We start from the raw sequence: 16,512 nt of genomic DNA on the forward strand, positions 1-16,512 counted from the left end.
ACTGCTTCATAATGAGGTTAGTTTGGTTTGCTAGCTAGAGGGATCATCCTGGAGAAGAGAGGAGAAGAGAGGAGATGAGACGTATCCTTGCCAAATATAGCTTGCTTGTGTAATAATATTAAAAGTCATCCTAGACAGATGCTGGGATGGGCTCCTTTCACTGCAACACAGCTTAACAGAGATGGAATTTACTGTAGAATTGTTTTTAGAACACAAACACTGCCCCGGGGATGTTTTCACAATCTTCACACAATAATTGTTCCATTTCAAATGCCAACCTGGCAGGACACTTTTTCCTTCTCTTGTGTTTTTCCATCAGCATGTCTCCTTCACTGGAAGGATTACACAATATGTGTCGCAAATGGAGCCCTATTCCCTATATCGTGCACCAGTTTTGACCACAGAGTTTTGGAAATGTAGTGCACTTTAAATGTAGTGAACTATAAATATGGTGCACTATAAAGGGTGCCATTTTGGGACACATAGAGTGAGAGCATAGTGCTTACACAGAAGTAGTAGTAGTATCAGCAGCAGCAGACGTTGTGTTAGTAGTAGTAGTAGTAGTTGTTGTTGTAGTAGTAGTAGCAGTAGTAGTAGTAGTAGCAGTAGTAGTAGTAGCAGTAGTAGCAGTAGCAGTAGTAGCAGTAGTAGTAGTGGCAGTAGTAGTAGTAGTAGTAGTAGTAGTAGCAGTAGTAGTAGTAGTAGTAGCAGTAGTAGTAGTAGTAGTAGTAGTAGCAGTAGCAGTAGTAGTATCAGCAGCAGCAGACGTTGTGTTAGCAGTAGTAGTAGTAGCAGTAGTAGTAGTAGTAGCAGTAGTAGTAGTAGTAGCAGTAGTAGTAGTAGTAGTAGTAGCAGTAGTAGCAGTAGCAGTAGTAGTAGCAGTAGTAGTAATGTAGTAGTAGCAGTAGCAGTAGTAGTAGTAGTAGTAGCAGTAGCAGTAGCAGTAGTAGTATCAGCAGCAGCAGACGTTGTGTTAGCAGCAGTAGTAGTAGTAGCAGTAGTAGTAGCAGTAGTAGCAGTGGTAGTAGTAGTAGTAGTAGTAGTAGCAGTAGTAGTAGTAGCAGTAGTAGTAGCAGTAGCAGTAGTAGTAGATGTAGTAGTAGCAGTAGTAGTAGTAGTAGTAGTAGCAGTAGTAGTAGTAGCAGCAGTAGTAGTAGTAGCAGCGGTAGTAGCAGTAGTAGTAGCAGCAGTGGTGAGTAGTGGTAGTGGTAGTAGTGGTAGGAGTAGTGGTGGCAGCAGCGGGACGTGGTAGTAGTAGCAGTGGTAGTAGCAGTAGTAGTAGTAGCAGTGGTGGTAGCAGTAGTAGCAGTGGTAGTAGTGGTGGTAGCAGTAGTAGTGGTAGTAGTAGTAGTGAGTGGTAGTGAGTAGTAGTAGTGGTAGTAGCAGTAGTAGTAGCTGTAGTGGTAGTAACAGTAGTAGTGGTAGTAACAGTAGTAGTAGTAGTAGCAGTAGTAGTAGCAGTAGTAGTAGTAGTAGCAGCAGTAGTAGTAGTAGTAGTAGTAGTAGCAGTAGTAGTAGCAGTAGTAGTAGCAGTAGTAACAGTAACAGTAGTAGTGGTAGTAACAGTAGTAGTAGTAGTAGTAGTAGCAGTAGTAGTAGCAGTAGTAACAGTAACAGTAGTAGTAGTAGTACTAACAGTAACAGTAGTAGAAGTAGTGTCATGTGGCTCAGTACAGTCCCGTGTGGCTCAGTTGGTAGAGCATGGTGTTTGCAGTGCCAGGGTTGTGGGTTCAATTCCCACAGGGGACCAGTACGGTAAAACATTTATGAAATGTATGCATTCACTACTGTAAGTCGCTCTGGATAAGAGCATCTGCTAAATGACTAAATTGTAAAAGTAGTAGTAACAGTATTGGTGGTACTAGTAGTAGAAGCAACAGTAGTAATGAGGTTAGTGTGGTAGTATTTGTAACAGTAGTATTAGTGGTAACAGTAGTAGTAGTGGTACAGATCTGAAATGTTTGTTTAGTCAGCACGGTCATGGCTGGAAGAAGCTATTTTCTCTTTTCTTTCTGACTGCGTTCTTTCTGCTTTCTCTTTCTTAGAATGCCAGTGAGGCAGAAAGCACATGTATTATTTATGACTGTATGGTTTTGTTTGAATGCCTGAAGGTGAGCAACTTCCTCTGAGTGTCACTTCCTGTACAGTAGATAGGTAGGACTTTGTGAATCACTCAACTAGGTTTGGCCAATATACTGTTTATACCGGGGTATTTCCAAATACACTTATAATACTGAACAAAAATGTGAACTCAACATGTAACAATTTCAAAGATTTGACTGAGTTACAGTTCATATGAGGAAATCAGTCTATTTGAAATTAATTCATTAGGCTCTAATCTATGGATTTAACATGACTGGGAATATAGATATGCATCTGTTGGTCACAGATACCTTAAAAAATTAGTAGGGGTGTGCAACACATCTCCTTCACATAGAGTTGATCAGGCTGTTGATTGTGGTCTGTGGAATGTTGTCCCACTCCTCTTCAATGGCTGTACGAAGTTGCTGGATAATGGCGGGAACTGGAGTGGCCATTTATTGTCCCCAGCACAAGGTGCACCTGTGTAATGATCATGCTGTTTAATCAGCTTCATGACATGCAACACCTGTCAGGTGTAGTAGGGATTATCTTGGCAAAGAAGAAATGCTCACTAACAGGGACATAAACAAATTTGTGCACAACATTTGAGAGAAATACGCTTTTTTGTGTGTGTATGGAACATTTCTGGGATCTTTTATTTCAGCTCATGAAACATGGGACCAACACTTTACATGTTGTGTTTATATTTTAGTTCTGTGTATAATTGAAGTATAACTATAAGAAATCTAATAAATGATATCCAACTCAGGTTGCTCCAAGTATGTTTTCGGAAGGTCCCGTGTTGCTCAAGTTGGTAGAGTATGACGCTTGCAACGTCAAGGTTGTGGGTTTGATTCCCACAGGGGGACCAGTACAAAAATATATGCACTCACTATTGTAAGTCGCTCTGGATAAGAGCCTCTGGTAAATAACTCAAATGTAATGTTTGCTAGATGTCAAGCTTCATGGTTACAGCTGAGACATTCAATCCACTTCCTGGATTGAGATCCCTGTTACCTAAATAGTTGTTGTTGCTTAAAACAATATAAATCATAGTTTAAATAATTCTCCTTGTGTGCAGATTCGGGTATGATACAGATATGGTATGAACATCAGGATACCGCCCAACCCAGGATTCAACTTCTGAGTGGCACTTTAAGTAGCCGAAGCTACGGTGCTGTTAGTGGCGCAGGACTTCCTGTCAGGACACTTCCATTCCTGTGGTCAATGCCTCAACTTTAGTCAGATGCTGTGTCAGCCAGGAAGTTAAGTTCAGGATGTTGCAAACCCCATCTTTGTCTCTGACCTCATCGTTAAGACTCATCATACAGTATGACCAAATACAATACAGCATCACTGAGTTAAGTACTAGATAAGTAACCTCCGGAAGTACCAAGCATTCACCATCAAATGGAAACACTGTGTCGTGTCCCTTAATCTTGAAGATGAAAGGTGAAAACCAGGCCCAGAGTTAAAGCAGGGCAGTTAATTATGGCACCACTCCTCTGGAAGTGCCTGGCTACTGCTTCGGGCTCATTGTACCAAGAGACATTAACTAGGTGTGTATCATCTATCCACATACACCCTGGCCTCAATCAACACAAATCCCTATGATGAAGAGAGAGAGAGTGTGTGTGTGTGTGTGTGTGTGTGTGTGTGTGTGTGTGTGTGTGTGTGTGTGTGTGTGTGTGTGTGTGTGTGTGTGTGTGTGTGTGTGTGTGTGTGTGTGTGTGTGTGTGTGTGTGTGTGTGTGTGTGTGTGTGTGTGTGTGTGTGTGTGTGTGCCATAATCACTGGCCTGTCTTTAACCCTCTGTGCTCCAGGGAAAAACAGAAGGGTAACTAGGCAACAGATGTTTTTAAAAGGCACTGCTAAGCCTGTTAACAGAAGGGTAACTAGGCAACAGGTTTTTTTGAAGGCACTGCTAAGCCTGTTAACAGAAGGGTAACTAGGCAACAGGTTTTTTTTAAAGGCACTGATAAGCCTGTTAACAGAAAGGTTACTAGGCAACAGATGTTTTAAAAGGCACTGCTAAGCCTGTTAACAGAAAGGTTACTAGGCAACAGATGTTTTAAAAGGCAATGTAAGCCTGTTAACAGAAGGGTAACCAGGCAAGAAGGGTAACTAGGCAACAGATGTTTTTAAAGGCACTGCTAAGCCTGTTATCTTGTATTATTGACATTTGTTTTGAAGGCTATAATCTAGAATGTGTTGATTATATTTGATTATAAGGTCACTGTTATTAATTCTTGTATATTGTATTATATTTTAACTTGTCTCCCCCTGTCTCTCTGAAGAACTGACCTGTGTCTTTTAACCTGTCTCTCTGTACTCCACCTAGCTAGACCTAACCACTCTGTCTCTCCCTCTGCAGTGCTGACCTGTCCTCTGTCTCTCCAGTACTGACCTGTCCTCTGTCTCTCCAGTACTGGCCTGTCCTCTCTCTCTCCAGTACTGACCTGTCCTCTGTCTCTCCAGTACTGACCTGTCCTCTCTCTCTTCAGTACTGACCTGTCCTCTCTCTCTCCAGTACTGACCTGTCCTCTCTCTCTCCAGTACTGACCTGTCCTCTCTCTCTCCAGTACTGACCTGTCCTCTCTCTCTCTCCAGTACTAACCTGTCCTCTCTCTCTCCAGTACAACCTGTCCTCTCTCTCTCTCCAGTACTGACCTGTCCTCTGTCTCTCCAGTACTGACCTGTCCTCTCTCTCTCTCCAGTACTGACCTGTCCTCTCTCTCTCTCCAGTACTGACCTGTCCTCTCTCTCTCTCCAGTACTGACCTGTCCTCTCTCTCTCTCCAGTACTGACCTGTCCTCTCTCTCTCCAGTACTAACCTGTCCTCTCTCTGTCCAGTACTGACCTGTCCTCTCTCTGTCCAGTACTGACCTGTCCTCTCTCTCTCCAGTACTGACCTGTCCTCTCTCTCTCTCCAGTACTGACCTGTCCTCTCTCTCTCCAGTACTCTACAGAGCTGAAGAAGCTATATTGTCAGATCGCCAAGACGTGTCCCATCCAGATCAAGGTGCTGACCAACCCCCCGCAGGGCGCCGTCATCAGAGCCATGCCCGTTTACAAGAAGGCAGAGCACGTCACCGAGGTGGTCAAACGCTGCCCCAACCACGAGCTCAGCCGCGAGTTCAACGAAGGTTAGTTAGTTATATGTCTCTCTCCTAAATGAACAATAAAAGTTACACACTATTCTGTCCTTGTAGAATTCAGTGATGGTTAGTTAGTTGATGTATGGACCCCCTCTAAGACACTCCTAAAGCACCATTGAAAACCAATTTCTCTTATATAAATATAAACACACAACGTAAATATAAACACACAACGTAAATATAAACGGGTCCCGTGTGGCTCAGTTGGTAGAGCATGGTGTTTGCAACGCCAGGGTTGTGGGTTCGATTCCCACGGGGGACCAGTACGGGGGGAAAATCTTTTTAAAATGTATGCATTCACTGTAAGTCGCTCTGGATAAGAGCGTCTGCTAAATGACTAAAATAAAAAATAAAATAAAAATAATATAAACACACAATGTAAATATAAACACGTTTGTTTGCCCTCTCAGATTCTTCCTGTACCATGATGTTATTAACTAACCTTTACCATGATGTTATTAACTAACCTTTACCATGACCTTAGTAAAGGTTATTAACTAACCTTTACCATGACCTTATTAACTAACCTTTACTAACCTTTACCATGACCTTATTAACTAACCTTTACCATTACCTTATTAACTAACCTTTACTAACCTTTACCATGACCTTAACTAACCTTACCATGACCTTATTAACTAACCTTTACCTCTCAGATGCTTCCTGCACCATGACCTTATTAACTAACCTTTACCTCTCAGATGCTTCCTGCACCATGACCTTATTAACTAACCTTTACCTCTCAGATGTTTCCTGCACCATGACCTTATTAACTAACCTTTACCTCTCAGATGCTTCCTGCACCATGACCTTATTAACTAACCTTTACCTCTCAGATGTTTCCTGCACCATGACCTTATTAACTATGCCTAAACTTCCATTGATAAACCATTGATAAGTTATTTATCTACTTTGATATGAACATGTAACATGTTTTGGCTGTTTGATAAGCACATGGCATTTTGTGTTTTGTAGGACAGATAGCCCCTCCCAGTCACCTGATCCGAGTGGAGGGTAACAGCCACTCCCAGTATCTGGAGGACTCCATCACGGGCCGTCAGAGTGTCTTGGTCCCCTACGAGCCACCTCAGGTAAAGTCATACCCCTCTCGTTGCCACCAGGCCACAGCTATAGAGATCCTATTAATTACCAGAGGGGCCTATGTCATAAACCCTCAAAGGTTCCAGAATGTGATGTCATAAACCCTCAAAGGCTCCAGAATGTGATGTCATAAACCCTCAAAGGTTCCAGAATATGATGTCATAAAACCTCAAAGGTTCCAGAATGTGATGTCATAAACCCTCAAAGGTTCCAGAATGTGATGTCATAAACCCTCAAAGTTCCAGAATGTGAAAATGGCAGCCATATTGGTCAGGGTGAAATCCAAACCCGTCTAATTGGATTGAATGGCAGTAGAGACATAATCCTGATTTTAATATGCAGGAAAATAAAAGTAAGTCGTGATATATCAGAAATTGTGTAATATAATTGTTGTCATATAATTATAAATATATTGGTTTTATACCAATTTTATATATCCTCTAAAATATATGTAAATAGACCATAGATGTCTACATTTGAGTTTTCTTGGAAAGCTGTGATTGCTATTATATGATACAATATCAGTACTTGTTGCATTTACAACTTGTATACGTCCTATCATCAGCTGATGTCAGCCAGTGTCTGGCTGTAGACTGACTGCATTGATGAATGTTGGCATATTGGCAGTTAATTTGAAAAATCTATGGAATCATTCCTCTAAAACTGTCTGGCAAGCATACAGTGCAAGAAAATATTCAAATTCATTGTTTTACACAATGTCTTGTCCCAGCACTGGCTGACCACTGGCTTACCAAACCCCCTGACCAAAATGGCTGACCTTATATACCGTCACAAGCCAAACCCCCTGACCAAAATGGCTGACCTTATATACCATCACAAGCCAAACCCCCTGACCAAAATGGCTGACCTTATATACCGTCACAAGCCAAACCCCCTGACCAAAATGGCTGACCTTATATACCGTCACAAGCCAAACCCCCTGACCAAGATGGCTGACCTTATATACCGTCACAAGCCAAACCCCCTGACCAAAATGGCTGACCTTATATACCGTCACAAGAAGTTTCATGTCCAATTCAGTTTTCTAATTCCTAATTCTTTGGCCACAGCTCAGAGCCCTGTCTCCTCCCTGTCTCCTCTCTGTCCCCCTTAAAACAGACTATCAGAGCCCTGTCTCCTCTCTGTGTGTTAATATCGCCTCTCTGTGTGTTAATATCTCCTCTCTGTGTGAAACACATCGCTGTGTTAATATCTCCTCTCTGTGTGTTAATATCTCCTCTCTGTGTGTTAATATCTCCTCTCTGTGTGTTAATATCTCCTCTCTGTGTGTTAATATCTCCTCTCTACGTGTTAATATCTCCTCTCTGCGTGTTAATATCTCCTCTCTGTGTGTTAATATCTCTTCTCTGTGTGTTAATATCTCCTCTCTGTGTGTTAATATCTCCTCTCTGTGTGTTAATATCTCCTCTCTGTGTGTTAATATCTCCTCCAAGTCCCCTGAGGTTTTTATTCATTAAATGCTGTTGTTATTCTTCCCCTCGTCCTCTTCCAGGTGGGAACAGAGTTCACCACCATCCTGTATAACTTCATGTGTAACTCCAGCTGTGTGGGAGGAATGAACCGACGCCCCATCCTCATCATCGTCACCCTGGAAACCAGAGAGTAAGACATTCATTCCAACACAACTTTATATTGTCCCCTTAAGAGTCCTTTAGCATCTGCACAGAGAACAGAGAAGCATCAAGACAACAGAAAACAGAGTGTATTATCAGTGACCCAGGTCTGTTTGTGTTGTCATGCCAAACAGATGGCTATGCAGCACAAATCAGAGCCATATAGAATATACACCGATCTGAAGCCAGGCTAATGGTCAGAGCCATATAGAATATAGAGTTTGGACACCTGCTCTTTTCATGCCATAGACTGACCAGCTGAATCCAGGTGAAAGCTGTGATCCCTTATTGATGTCACTTGTTAAATCCACTTCAATCAGTGTAGATGAAGGGGAGGAGACAAGTTAAAGAAGGATTTTTAAACCTTGAGACAATTGAGACATGGATTTTGTACGTGTGCCATTCAGAGGGTGAATGGGCAAGACAAGAGATTTAACTTTGAATGGGGTTTGGTAGTAGGAGCCAGACACACCGGTTTGAGTGTGTCAAGAACTGCAACGCTGCTGGGTTTTTAACACTCAACAGTTTCCCATGTGTATCAAGAATGGTCCACCACATCAAAGGACACCCAGCCAACTTGACACTACTGTGGGAAGCGTTGGGGTCAACATGGGCCATCGTCCATGGACAAAATGTGGACAAATTGTGCACCGCCCTATGGGACTCCCAATCACGGCCGGTTGTGATACAGCCTGGAATTGAACCAATTAGGACAGTGTTCCTAATGTTTTGAACACTCAGTGTAAATAAATATATGATATAGTTCTCCACATGGCTCTAATTTGGTATGTTAGGCCTCCCTATAGATGGTAAATAAATGTTACTGTGTCTCTCCGACGTCGCAGAGGGCAGGTGCTGGGTCGGCGCTGCTTCGAGGCCAGGATCTGTGCGTGTCCTGGTCGGGACCGCAAGGCGGACGAGGACAGCATCCGCAAGCAGCATGTTACTGACGGAACAAAGACCAGTGAGTGTATGAAACGTCGTAAGTAGTGCTGGGAGCTGGTGGAGGACTGACTGACTGGCTGACTGGCTGGCTGGCTGTGATCATATTATACTCTCTCTCTCTCTGTTTCTCGCTCACACACCCACTGCATGCTGCCTGCCCTTGTGCTGTAGCCTCTGTTCTCCTGTGCCCGTTATCTCTCTCCTCCTGTGTTGTAGTCTCTCTCCTCCCGCCCTGTGTTGTAGTCTCTCTCCTCCTGCCCTGTGCCCGTTATCTCTCTCCTCCCACCCTGTGATGTAGGCTCCCTCCTTCCACCCTGTGTTGTAGTCTCTCCTCCTGCCCTGTGTTGTAGTCTCTCTCCTCCTGTGCTGTAGGCTCCCTCCTTCCACCCTGTGCCCGTTATCTCTCTCCTCCCGCCCTGTGCTGTAGGCTCCCTCCTTCCACCCTGTGTTGTAGTCTCTCTCCTCCTGCCCTGTGTTGTAGTCTCTCTCCTCCTGTGCTGTAGTCTCGCTCCTCCTGCCCTGTGTTGTAGTCTCTCTCCTCCTGCCCTGTGTTGTAGTCTCTCTCCTCCTGCCCTGTGTTGGAGTCTCTCTCCTTCCGCCCTGTGTTGTAGTCTCTCTCCTCCTGCCCTGTGTTGTAGTCTCTCTCCTCCTGCCCTGTGTTGTAGTCTCTGTCCTCCTGCCCTGTGTTGTAGTCTCTCTCCTCCTGTGCTGTAGTCTCTCTCCTCCTGCCCTGTGTTGTAGTCTCTGTCTCCTCCCTGTGTTGTAGTCTCTGTCCTCCTGCCCTGTGTTGTAGTCTCTCTCCTCCTGCCCTGTGTTGTAGTCTCTCTCCTCCTGCCCTGTGTTGTAGTCTCTCTCCTCCTGTGTTGTAGTCTCTCTCCTCCTGTGCTGTAGTCTCTCTCCTCCTGTGTTGTAGTCTCTCTCCTCCTGCCCTGTGTTGTAGTCTCTCTCCTCCTGTGCTGTAGTCTCTCTCCTCCTGTGTTGTAGTCTCTCTCCTCCTGCCCTGTGTTGTAGTCTCTGTCCTCCTGCCCTGTGTTGTAGTCTCTCTCCTCCTGTGTTGTAGTCTCTCTCCTTCTGTGCTGTAGTCTCTGTCCTCCTGTGCTGTAGTCTCTCTCCTCCTGTGCTGTAGTCTCTCTCCTCCTGTGCTGTAGTCTCTCTCATCCTGTGTTGTAGTCTCTCTCCTCCTGGTTTGGAGACTCTCTCCTCCTGCCCTGTGCTGTAGTCTCTCTCCTCCCGCCCTGTGCTGTAGTCTCTCTCCTCCTGTGTTGTAGTCTCTATCCTCCTGTGTTGTAGTCTCTCTCCTCCTGCCCTGTGCTTGTTTCCCATCTTATATGCTTGCTGATGTAGAGTTCTAACCAATATTATGTCCAACTGGTGTAACTGGCCCAGTTAGCTACATGTACTGACCAGGCCTCTGTCCTCCACCCCTCCTCTCTGTCCTCCTCTGTTCCCTCTGTCCTCCACCCCTCCTCTCCGTCCTCCTCTGTTCCCTCTGTCCTCCACCCCTCCTCTCCGTCCTCCTCTGTTCCCTCTGTCCTCCACCCCTCCTCTCCGTCCTCCTCTGTTCCCTCTGTCTTCCACCCCTCCTCTCCGTCCTCCTCTGTTCCCTGTCCTCCACCCCTCCTCTCCGTCCTCCTCTCCTCCCTCCTCTCCTCCCTCCGTCCTCCGTTCCCTATGTCCTCCACTCCTCCCTACTACCTCCTCTCCTCCCTCCATCCATCCTCCCTCATCCTCCTGTCCTCCCTCCTCTCCTCCCTCCCTCCCTCCATCCTCCTCTCCTCCCTACTTCCTCCTCTCCTCTCCTCCCTTTCTTCACCTCTCCAGCCTTCCGCCAGGCCCCCCATGGAATCCAGATGTCGTCCGTCAAGAAAAGAAGATCCACCGATGAGGAAGTGTTTTGTCTGCCTGTAAGTGTCCAGTCTGTCCACACCATAGATAGTATAATAGTTTTATGTCTATCTATGTTCCTCTGTTCCTTTATCTGGGTTTTCCTCAGGGAATTAACTGACCCCATGATGATGTTAGTACAGTCTGTTCTATAGAAATAGAATTACAACACCAATTAGCATAGAACAGTCTCGTTGGTTACATGAAGAAAGAAAACATGACTGTGTTTTGTCCTGTATTTTTTTTGGTCGGCCGTCATTGTAAATAATAATTTGTTTTTAACTGACTTGCCTAGTTAAATAAAAGGTTTGATGAAAAAAAAAATTAAAAATGTAATAATGAAAAACAATAATTAGGGGAGTGTTTCAAAATGAGAGTCTGACCTTCAGAATAAAGGTCCTCTGTCCATACTGGCAAAACCAACCTTGATACACTCATTGAATACAATATATTAATCTTGTGGCATGTTCCCAGCTGCTAACCAACCCTCTCTCTCTCTCCCTTTATAGATTAAAGGCCGTGAAATATATGAGATTTTGGTAAAAATCAAAGAGTCTCTGGAACTCATGCAGTTTCTGCCTCAGCACACTGTAGAGTCATACAGGCAGCAGCAGCAGAACCTCCTGCAGAAACAGTGAGTACAACTCTCTGATAAGGACAGGACAGGACAGGACAGGACAGGACAGGACAGGACAGGACAGGACAGGACAGGACAGGACAGGACAGGACAGGACAGGACAGGACAGGACAGGACAGGACAGGACAGGACAGGACAGGACAGGACAGGACAGGACAGGACAGGACAGGACAGGACAGGACAGGACAGGACAGGACAGGACAGGACAGGACAGGACAGGACAGGACAGGACAGGACAGGACAGGACAGGACAGGACAGGACAGGACAGGACAGGACAGGACAGGACAGGACAGGACAGGACAGGACAGGACAGGACAGGACAGGACAGGACAGGACAGGACAGGACAGGACAGGACAGGACAGGACAGGACAGGACAGGACAGGACAGGACAGGACAGGACAGGACAGGACAGGACAGGACAGGACAGGACAGGACAGGACAGGACAGGACAGGACAGGACAGGACAGGACAGGACAGGACAGGACAGGACAGGACAGGACAGGACAGGACAGGACAGGACAGGACAGGACAGGACAGGACAGGACAGGACAGGACAGGACAGGACAGGACAGGACAGGACAGGACAGACAGACAGACAGACAGACAGACAGACAGACAGACAGACAGACAGACAGACAGACAGACAGACAGACAGACAGACAGACAGACAGACAGACAGACAGACAGACAGACAGACAGACAGACAGACAGACAGACAGACAGACATACATACATACATACATACATACATACATACATACTGGAGTCCCCTAGGAGCTAGCAGTGCTGCTCTTCTCCCCTGAACCAAACTGAGGTAAGCTCTATCTCAATTTGTCTTTAGATTGATTAATTGCATCCTCTCTCCAAAGTCTCTCCTCTTCTTCTCCAAATTCTTTGTTTTGAGAAGGAGGCAAGGAGACAGGATGCAAGGAATCAAGGAAAGATTAATTGAGAAAAAGCCCTAGGCCCCACATGGTTATAGAGAGGCCTGCAGCCTGCAAGGCCCACCCTCCTTATTGCTTCATAGTCTGGTTCTTTGTTTTTGTCTCTACACTTTTTCTGCACGCTTCACACTTGACATTTTAACTTAACTACTTGACTTGCTTTTGGAGATTGTTTGGATTTAAATAAGGACTGTATTGTAGCACGTAAAGAAAGCTGACAGTGGAGATGGTCCATGTGAGAAGTTGTTTTAGATGTTTTTTGTTTTAGTTTTTTGGGGGGATTCAACACGACATTGACTGAGCATGATCGCTGTTTGGTTGCATGTTATTGAAAAGTGATGGTTGTGTTACATTGGTAACCGGTCGTGAACCGGTCAAGTAAATGATGCTTGAGTTCTTTTAGCCCAGTGAACACAACACAACGATAACCATATCATCTGAGAGAGAAGAGTGTTTTGACCCGAGACAATAGCTGTTGAGATGGATCAGCTATTCATCAGAGATGTCTGCATGCTGCATGTGTACCTCAGAGGGTGAACCTAGTTTCGTGGTGTAGTTACCCTGTAATTAGGTTATATATTATGTCAGATAGACTAGATGAAACATCTAGAGACTGATGGAAACCCCTTTAAGGGCTACTGACAGGTTTGCACAACAAGAGCCGTTTCCAAATCCCAATCAGTCCCAGTCATTGGCTTGAGTTGATTCATACTTTAAGAAACAAGCTCTGCCCTCCATCGGCCCATTCAGCTAAGGCTGGGGAGAGAAAGATAGTTATCTGTAAATTATAGTTTTAAAATAACCTGCTGCTTTCATGCACTGTGATAATTATTGCTTATGCTATTGTTTCTCATTTAGAAAACGTGCAGACCTTCTGACACAGTGAAGTCACAATGCTTACATTGGAGGTTTTTTTAAATCCTGCTTTAAAATTATTTTTTTTTAAATACATTTTTAGTTGTAGTCAGTTTGGTTTCTGTCACACTGCCCTCTGCCCCCCCCCCCTCCCCGATGTGGCTGGATGTGGCAGTGCAGCAGGTAATGACAGGGACTGGAGGGGTGAGCTTTTGGTCAAAGCAGGACCCATTGGTTTTACATGCTGCAATATTGGCTCTCAAGGTTTTTCTTTCATATCAACAGAACAGTATTATCTAGACCAGAGGTGTAAAACATACGGCCTATATATATATATATATATATATATTTATTTTAATACACTTTAAAATGACTTAAACCAAATAGAAACTGTGTAGTGCTGAAAGCCAACCTACATTTATACTGTTTCTTGACGGTGTGCAGCTCACAGAAACTAAAGCTAGACAAGTCATGGAGTATCGAAAATAATCCTCTGTCCAAAAATCAACAGAAAAAAGGACTATGTTTTTGCAAAATGTTGACGGTGAGGAACTATAACACGATTTTCAGTACGGCCCTCCCGACCTCTTCGAAGACCCGAATACGGGGGTGGGGGGGGCGAAGTTAGTTTGACACCCCTGGTCTAGATCTATTACACTATTTGATGATACTTTAAACGTTTTTACAAACGCAACAAATTGTGTACCACTGATATTCCTGGTGTTCAGCTCAGCAGACGGATGTCTGTCAGTATGGAACTGGCTCACGGCTGGAGACGGCTATTCTCTTACTACATTACCCGTCTTCTCTGCATGCTGTTGTTGTTTAAAATTCATCTCCATGACCTTTCACCTGTATTCTTGCTAACCCGAGTAGGGTTAATTCATGACGGAATAAAACCTACTGCCAAACCTTTCAGGAATTGCTTTTCTTTTTTTCCCTCTCTTTTTAAACTCGCATCACGACAAATCGAGAGTCTCCCGATATTCTAGAGATTCAATAAACAATTTCAGTTCAACAGTCTACACCACCCAACCATACCCTACACTATACTACCCTACACCACCATACCCTACCCTATACTACCCTATACTACCCTACAATACCCTACACCACCCTACCATACCCTACACTATAATACCCTATACTACCCTACACCACCCTACCATACCCTACACTACCCTACCATACCCTACACTACCCTATACTACCCTACACTACCCTACACTACCCTATATACTACCCTACACCATACTACCCTACACCATACCCTATACTACCCTACCCTATTCTACCCTAACCCAGCCTGCACTATACTACACTACCCTATACTGTACTACCCTATTCTACACCAGCCTATACTACACCACCCTATGCTATACTACCCTATACTACACTATTCTACCCTACACTATACTATGCTACATTATACTACACTAGCCTACCCTACACTATACTATGCTACATTATACTACCCTACACTGTACTATGCTACACTATACTACCCTACATTATCCTAAACTATCCTACACTATTCTACCCTATTCAATACTACCCTATACTACGCAACACTACACTATACCACCCTCTACCCCACACTACCCTACCTCACACTAGGCGACCCTACCCTACCCTATAATATACTACCCTATACTATTCTACCCTATACTATACTACCCTACATTATACTACACTATTCTACCCTACACTATCCTAAACAACCCTATCCTACACTATACTACCCTACAATATACTACACTATGCTACCCTACACTACCCTATACTATACTACCCTATACTACACTACCCTAAACTATGCAACATTACAGTACCCTATACTATTACTACACTACCCTATAATATACTACCCTATACTATGCTACCCTATACTATGCTACCCTATACTATACATTTACATTTAAGTCATTTAGCAGACGCTCTTATCCAGAGCGACTTACAAACTACCCTACATTATACTGCACTACCCTACACTATCCTAAACTATACAACCCGATCCTACACTATACTACCCTACACTATACTACCCTACATTGAGATAGATCTCTATCTAAGAAGTCCTACTGATCTGTTTCTATATTGATTACTTACACCCTTGATTTTTTCCTCGTGTTGTGTTACAGCCTGAATTCAAAATGGATTCAATTAAGGTGTCTTATCACTGGCCTACACTCTATACTCTGTAATGTCAAAGTTAAATTACGTTTGTAGACATTTTAACAACAACAAGAAAAAATGAAAAGATTATATGTTTTGAGTCAATAAGTATTCAACCCCTTTGTTATGGCAAGCCTAAATAAGTTCAGGAGTAAAACATGTGCTTTAACAAGTCACATAACTTGCATGGACTCACTTTGTATGCAATTGTAGTTTTGATCATGATTTATTTAATGACTAACTGATCTCTGTACCCTCACACATCAGTTGAGCAGTGAATTTCAAACAAAGATTCAACCACAAAGACCAGGGAGGTTTTCCAATGCAAAGGGTCCCTATTGCAACAATGCACTAAACTGCAATTTTTTTTTTAAAGCAATTAACTTTTTGTCCTGAATACAAAGTGTTATGTTTGGGGTAAATCCAATACATTTCTGATTACCACTCTCCATATTTTCAAGTATAGTGGTGGCTGCATCATGTTATGATTATGCTTGTAATCGTTAAGGACTGGGGAGTTTTTCAGGATAAAAAAAAAACTTAAATGGATCTAAGCACAGGCAAAATCCTCGAGGAAAACCTGGTTCAGTCTGCTTTCCACCAGACACGAACTCAACTGTCAGCAGGACATTAACCTAAAACACAAGGCCAAATCTTCATTGGAGTTGCTTACCAAGAAAACCGTGAATGTTCCTGAGTGTCCAAGTTACAGTTTTGACATAAATCTCCTTGAAAATCTATAGCAAGACCTGAAAATGGTTGTCTAGCAATGATCAACAACCAATTTGACAGAGCTTGAAGAATTGTGAAAATAATAAAATGGGCAAATGTTGCAAAATCCACAAAAGTGGAAAAAGTCAAGTGGTGTGAATACTTCCTGAAGGCATTATATTGCTATTCAAATTTTTTGGGGGTATTTTTTTTTATATGGAAAAAAAAATAAATCACTAGGCTAAATCTTGCTTCCCACTACACAATTTGAGTTTCATGTTCCTACATCGTCCCGAAATTCGTAGGAAGTTTCAGGACATCTTGGGAATATTGGATTCACATCCTGTTATGGGAAGCGTTTTATGAACTCAGTGTACGGGCATCC

General features: G+C 43.7%; 1 protein-coding gene across 6 annotated transcripts in view; it reads left to right on the forward strand.

Moving 5' to 3' along the window:
- LOC106576565 (tumor protein 63) overlaps positions 1-16,512 on the forward strand; it is a 175,068-nt gene that overhangs the window by 145,446 nt on the left and 13,110 nt on the right. For 4 of the 6 annotated variants that reach the window (XM_045687990.1, XM_045687993.1, XM_045687996.1 and 1 more), the window contains 6 exons: positions 5,041-5,227; positions 6,215-6,330; positions 7,854-7,963; positions 8,820-8,956; positions 10,741-10,823; positions 11,313-11,437. In XM_045687990.1, the coding sequence (XP_045543946.1) occupies positions 5,041-5,227; positions 6,215-6,330; positions 7,854-7,963; positions 8,820-8,956; positions 10,741-10,823; positions 11,313-11,437 (758 nt within the window). The remainder of the gene's footprint in view (positions 1-5,040; positions 5,228-6,214; positions 6,331-7,853; positions 7,964-8,819; positions 8,957-10,740; positions 10,824-11,312; positions 11,438-16,512) is intronic. The other 2 variants (XM_045687992.1, XM_045687994.1) reach the window with 1 other exon arrangement.

This window comes from Salmo salar, chromosome ssa10, assembly GCF_905237065.1.
Source record: "Salmo salar chromosome ssa10, Ssal_v3.1, whole genome shotgun sequence".
NCBI classification, from domain to species: domain Eukaryota; kingdom Metazoa; phylum Chordata; class Actinopteri; order Salmoniformes; family Salmonidae; genus Salmo; species Salmo salar.